This window comes from Sphaerodactylus townsendi, linkage group LG15 (assembly GCF_021028975.2).
Source record: "Sphaerodactylus townsendi isolate TG3544 linkage group LG15, MPM_Stown_v2.3, whole genome shotgun sequence".
Lineage (NCBI taxonomy): Eukaryota > Metazoa > Chordata > Lepidosauria > Squamata > Sphaerodactylidae > Sphaerodactylus > Sphaerodactylus townsendi.
In genome coordinates, this window is record NC_059439.1 from 40,068,452 (window position 1) to 40,074,862 (window position 6,411).

At 62.8% G+C, this 6,411-nt stretch overlaps 2 protein-coding genes across 2 annotated transcripts in view; both read right to left on the reverse strand.

Annotated features, from left to right (window-relative positions):
* Positions 1–3,594: 3,594 nt before the first annotated feature.
* Positions 3,595–6,344, reverse strand: LOC125445018 (misshapen-like kinase 1). The gene is made up of 4 exons (XM_048517829.1): positions 5,904–6,344; positions 5,633–5,792; positions 5,401–5,540; positions 3,595–4,934 (listed from the first exon to the last, which is right to left on the reverse strand). Exons 1-4 carry the CDS (start codon positions 6,123–6,125, stop codon positions 4,851–4,853), a joined length of 606 nt encoding a protein of 201 aa, XP_048373786.1. The 5' UTR covers positions 6,126–6,344; the 3' UTR covers positions 3,595–4,850.
* LOC125444452 (acetylcholine receptor subunit epsilon-like) overlaps positions 6,237–6,411 on the reverse strand; it is an 8,571-nt gene continuing 8,396 nt past the window's right edge. Inside the window, 1 exon segment of the mRNA XM_048516860.1 lies at positions 6,237–6,268. Within this exon segment, the coding sequence (XP_048372817.1) occupies positions 6,237–6,268 (32 nt within the window).

Sequence of the window (6,411 nt, forward strand, 5' to 3'; positions counted from 1 at the left end):
AGAGAACACCCCCCCCCTGCAAGGTAGGCCCTTCCCACCATTCCACCTGCAGGTCCTGCTCAATCAAAAACGGGGAGGGGGCTTTCTTCCCACATCAAGAAGTGGGGAAGGTCAGCGCAGGAGTCGACTGGGGTAGCCCGCAGGGCTGCACGCTCCTGAGTAATCGTCAAACCCGTCCAGCTGGTGCTTGGAGTGCTATTAGAATATCGTGTTGGGGAAAACAAAAACAAATCCCCGCCCTGACAGGGGGAGGGCCCCCCGTGTGGCCCCCTTCAGCTCCCTGAAAGAGAGGGAACCAGGCCGTCTCTTGCCGGTACCCCAGAGGGTGGGATGGGACCCAAAGTCACAGCAGGGAAGGGGTCGGTTGCTCATGAGGAGAAAGGGCCCAATGGTGAGAGCCCCAGATTTGGGGATGAGTGGGCAGGCCTGGACGGTTGCCCCCCACCCCAGGGTTCTCTGCCCAGGCAGTGGTCATGGAGTTCGTGGGAGGGGTGGCAGGGGAACCACGAGCCCCCTCTAGTGGCATTGGCCCAGGGCCCTGCTGAACAGGAGGAGGAGGAGGAGGCCGTGTCAGTGGCAGCCCCACGGTCTGGGAAGCGCCCCGTCCCCATCCGGAGGGGAGAGGAAGACCTTTTCATTCAGGGCTGCGCTGGGCTGAGTCCGGCAGCAGCTGCCCTGCGTGGTGGTTTTGCATTTTGGTTGGATGCTTTACATTTTCTGCTCTGCTTCATCCACGTTTGTCGGGCAGCACCTTGAGCTCCATGCGGAAGGCCAGGGGCTAATAAATGTTCTGAACGAACAAACAGAACGAACAAGATCTCAGGCAAATGTCCACCCTGCGGGGGTCAGGGTGGACGGCCCGAGTGGGAGCCCACGGCCACTCCTGCCAGGAGACCAGGAAGGAACTCCTGCTCCCGCCCCCCACCCCCCTGCAACAACTGGAGTATTGTGTGAAAGGGCAACACCCACTAGCCAAGGATCACTTCAGTGCAGAGAAAGGGGACTTCGCCTGTGTGAAAACAAAGACTGCCGTGCTTGCAGGAAAGTCGCCTGCCTGCACTGTGAGTGGCACCGCTAGCCTGGGCATCCGGTCTGGGCGCTATCTCCGTGGCACTCCTGGCAGGGCCCTTTCCGGCTGCTCCTGGCCTGGCCTATCTGCAGTGCCCACACCAGGGGAGGGGGTGGGGTGCTTTCCTTCATCGAGTAGGAGACCCACTCCATGGACTACAATTCCCATCAGCCCCTGCCAATTGGTCATGCTGGCAGGGGCTGATGGGAATTGTAGTCCATAACATCTGGAGTGCCAAAGGTTCGCCACCATGGCTCTAATCTATGGGGGTGGGCCACCACCATGGCAACGCAATAGGGGGCCTGCTCCCCACCCGCCTCCTCGGCCAGCAGCGGCCTCTGCCCCGGTTCTTCTCCCAGAGCTGACGTGTCTCTTCCCTCTCCCGCAGAGGTGCCGCATGGCCCTTCCCCTGGCCCTCCTGGCCCTCTCGGCCCTGGCCGGAGCCCTCAGCCAGCCGGACCTCTGCGAATACGAGACCAACAAGATCAAGGACCTGCTTCAGGCCAGCTGCGCCGGGAAGGGGCTGGCGCTGGTGCCCTCGGGGCTGGACAACGGCACGGGCATCTTGCTGCTGGGCTCCAACCGCCTGGCTCGGGTCTCCACGGCCTCCTTCCGGCACCTGCGCAACCTGACGGACCTGGACCTGTCGCACAATGGGATGGGGGAGCTGGAGGCCGCCTCCCCTCTGCCCGGCCTCCAGGAGTTGGACCTCTCCCACAACGCCCTGAAGCGCCTGCCCGCCCTGCAGGGGTTCCCCAACCTGCGTCGCCTGTCTCTGGGCCACAACGCCCTCTCCTGGCTCCCCACGGGGGGCTTCCGTGCCCTCGGGGGCCTGACGGACCTGGAACTACAGGGGAACCGGCTGCAAAGCCTGCCGGAGGGAGCCTTCTCGGGCCTGGCTGCGCTGAAGGACCTGGACTTGTCCGAGAACCTTCTGACGGCGCTGCCACCGGAGCTGCTGGTGGCGCTAGGGGCGCTGCACACGCTGCGCCTGGAGAGGAACCGGCTGCAGGCTGTGCCAGAGGGCTTCTTCCCCGAGGGGCAGCTTTTTGCCTACGTCTACCTGGCCGGGAACCCCTGGCTCTGCGACTGCGCACTGGAGTACCTGCGTGACTGGATTGTCGAGAATGAATTCAGTGTGTACACCCGGGTGCAAGGGCCGGAGAAAGAGATCACGGAGAACGAACCCGAAAGCGTCACGTGCCAAGAACCCCCGGAAGTGCTGGGGCAGCCCGTCATGACCTTCCACCTCGACTGTGTGCTGGAGGGGCCCAGGGGGGGCTTAGGGGATGAGAAGCCGTCTGGGCTCCAGGGATCCACCTCGGGCCCCAGCACTTCCCCTGATGTGCCCTCCGCCCCACTTTTCCCTACGACCTCCACAGCCTCCCCCACAAGGCCGGAGCCTCTGGCCTCTGCACATCCAACCCGCTCACTGACCACAAGGAAAGCCACCCCCCTGACACGCTCCCCAACCACGGCCACCCCAAACACTTCGCCCACCACCCTGGGCAGTCTGCCCTCAACGGTCCCCACAACTGTCCCCATGGCAGCCGCTGCCACCAGCCCGTCACCCACCACCCTGGGCAGTCTGCCCTCAACCGTCCCCACGGCAACCGCTGCCACCAGCCCGTCACCCACCACCCTGGGCAGTCTGCCCTCAACTGTCCCCATAGCAGCTGCTGCCACCAGCCCGTCACCCACCACCCTGGGCAGCCTGTCCCCCACAAGACGCCCAGGCTCCACTGCCCATCTTCCACCGCCTCCTGCTCCGGACCACCCTGCCTACTGCCAGTGCCCCATGCTGCCCGGCAGGGCCTTAGGGCTGACCAGGCCGCAGCCACTGCCAGTGTCCTGGGGAGCCTGGTTGGCAGCTACTTGCTGCCCTCTGCGCCTGGTGCTGTACGTGGCTTGCCTGGCGCTGGTGTCCCTGTCAATCCTAGCAGTGCTCTGCTGGTGGGCCTGGATGTGCGTGGGCACCCGGGGGTGGTCCTCAGAAGGGGCCCAGCCAGCCAGGCACCAACAGCTGCAGCATGCAGCATGCGACACGTGCCATGTGCCACGTGCGGGCTACCAGCCTCTGCCCAGGGCCCGCCTCTACCGTGTCTGCAAGAAGCTGGAGATCGGGCCCCTCCGCTACGTCACCTGGCTACTGATCAGCTTGCCGGGACCTTCAGGACAGTGGCCTTGGGAGCGCACGGGCAGACTCCCCTCCTACAGGCTGGACCGAGGGGAGAAGGAGGGCCCCTGGCCTCGGCGGGTGAAGCATGCCTCCTCCACGCTGTAGGTGGGCTGGGAAACTGAAGGGGTGAGGTGCGGCCTCCCCCTCCCCCCCAAAAAAAACCCTGGTCCCCAAGGGGCTCTCCACTAACGTGGATCTCATCAGGAGCAGGCCGTGGGCTCCCATCTCCCCCCCCCACACGTCCCCCCAAGTCTTCATTCATGGTCAAACACAGCCCCCCCTCCCCAGAATAGAGACACCCCTCCCCCCCGCCCCCACCAAGGCAAAGGAGACAGAAGAGCAAGCAGACATTTGGCTCTTTTATTAACAGAAGAGGCCCCGGCAGCCACCCCCGCGGAGGGCTGATCGGTGGGGCGGTTTCTGGCGGGGCTGAGAACAGAGGGGTATATACAAACGCAAGCAAAAACACACAAGAAACCCAATCACCCGGGGGGGGGGGGCTCCTACCTCCTCCGCCGACTGCCCCAGAGTGAGACTCCAAACCCAGCTGGAGCAGGGGAGGGCAAGCAAGCCATGGTGCTGCCTCAGGTGGGGTGGCAGAGACCCCTGCCAAGGGGTCTCCCCCTGAACCTCCCCCCGCCCCCAGGCAAACCCCACTAACCTCCCTGATTGGGGGAGGTCATTAAAGTGCTTTGTTAGTCAATTACATAATCACCATTACAAAATAAAGATGAAAGCAAAATATACATAGCTCCTCCCATGTGGGGGGGGGGGAGGGACGAGAGAATTCCTACCCACGGTGTCTGCCGGTCCACACACGCCATCCTGTGCCTCTTGGGGTGGCCGAGTGCCAGGGCAGTGGTGCCCCCGGAGCATGGCTGAGGAGAGGGCACCCCCGAGGAACCCCAGTGTGCAAGAGAAAAAGCGACTTGGGAGGGGGGTGTTTGGGGTACATGCCACGGGAGGGTGCAGGGGTGGGTGCCGTGTGCTCACGAAGTCGTGCTGCTGGCCAGGGAAGGCAGCGGGGCGGGGGGAGGGGAGGGGGGCAGAAGTGGGGGAGAACAGGGAGCTGTGGGCGGCAGGGAGGAGGAGAGCATGTGCAGAGGGCACGGGAGACGGTGCCTGGGCTCTGGGAAGGCGGAGGAGCGGGTGAGGATTCCTCTGCAACTGGGCTTCTGTGGAGGTTTTGCCTCTAAACACCAAAGGCTCCCCCACTCCCCAGGCGGCAAAATGCTGCTTCAGCACTGGAGGTGGGGGGGGGGGGCAGGGGGCTATTTGTCACCCACCCCCACCCCATCCCCTGACGGTGTGTGCGCACGCACGGCATGCATGTGTGGCCGGGGGGGGGGGCACACACTTTTTCCTAAAACTTCCCTCCCCACAAACTCCCAACGTCTCCCCTTTTTGCCGGAGGTAGGAGGACCAGCCCCTCCCATAAAGGGCAGACCAGGGAAAGGGCTGCCAAGGCCTCGGTGTCAGGGCTATCTATGGTGGCTCAGCAGGGGCGGGGCGTCGGCCCCTCCTTCCTCTCCCTCTCTGCCTCCTGGCCTCTGCAGCACAGGAGATGGGGGTGGGCTGGGGGGACAGGAGGAGGCCCCTCCTTCACCAGTTCATAATGCAGTTTCTGTTCAGCGTCATGAAGTAGACCTGGCTGCTGCCTCCGGAGCGCACCGAGGCGAAGAAGACCTGTGAGGGAGGCAGAGAGGGGGGGCTCCTGTTCACAGCAGTCCTGTTGCCTCCATCCCTCACACCCCACCCGGCAAGCCTATGCTCCTGCCCCCTTGCTTACACACACCCCGAGCCCCCCGCCCTGTGCTAAAAGGGGATTATCTGATTCAGAAGTGAAAGGAAACTCTCTGCACAGAAAGACCCCCACCCCCACAGAGGCTACTGTGCCCCCAGGCCGCCCCACGCGTGCCAGATGCACTTCTGATCCAAGCAGGGCTCAGCACCCATTGGCACTGCTGGCTGAAAGGGACTCCCCAGAGGTGCCCCCCCCCCCCACTGCACCCCAGATCCTTCTGCTCTGGAAGGAGCAATCCCTACACAGCCTGCTCTGGGCGGCAGAGTCAAACCTCCAGCCTTTCCTGGGCACCCCCCCTCCCCGAGACCCAGCTGAACAGGCGGGGCAGGGGGAGGCACTTTTGCCCACCTTGTCGTTCCGCTCACACAAGAACTTCAGGCGCTGGGCCCGTTTGTGCATGAAGACCCCGTCCAGGTGGCCCGTCTCCACGGAGCGGATTTCAATGGCTTTCTCCCCCCAACCCATGATTTGATTGGAGCAGATGTAAGCTGGAGGGGGGGGGGGAAAGCAGCAGAGGTGAGGCTGGAGCCCCGGCCCCTGGCCCCCCTCCCCCCAGGTCCTCCACACCCCCTCAGCTCACCAACAGAGGTGGGCATCTCCCCCCATTGCAGCACCACGTCCTTGATGATGCGACCGTAGGTGTTGACGTAGACGCCTTCGTCCTCGTAGCAGAGCAGCATTTCCATCCCTTCAGTGTTGGGCAGGAAGATGATGGCATGGGGGGAGATTTGGGACTGGATCTATGGGGGGGAGAAGATGAGGATTTGACCAGTCCCTGCTTGTCTGTGCCCTCCTGACTGACCAAGGGGGGCCCACCCCTGCCCCCAGGTGTGGGCCTAGTCCCCACTCACATGCACTGGGATGTAGATGTCGTAGGTGTTGCCGGAGTCCACATCTATGGCATGGAAACCGGCACAGGACCCGTAGATCACTTTGAGCCGCTGGCCCTCCTCCACAGTCAGTTCCACCAGCAGCGGCCGGTGAGGCAGGTCGGCAAAAGACTGAAACGAAGCACCGTTCTCTGGTTGGTCGAAAATATTTCTATCGCATAGGCCCACCTTTCTCCCCGGCATCTCAGGACCCAGGTGTGGGACAACACAGAGAGTTCCACAGGGTAGCCGGGTTGCTCTGCAGTACAACAGCCGGATATAAGAGTGGCCACGCTTCAGACACCAACAAGATTTTCAGGGTATCCGGGGGGCTTCGTCTGACCTCGCTTTGTAACACAAAGACAGCTTTAACTCTCGAAAATGTACACCCCCAAAATCTTGCTGGCCTCTAAGGTGCTTGCTCGCTCATTCATTCATTCATTCATTCATTCATTCATTCATTCATTCATTCATTCATTCATTCATTCAT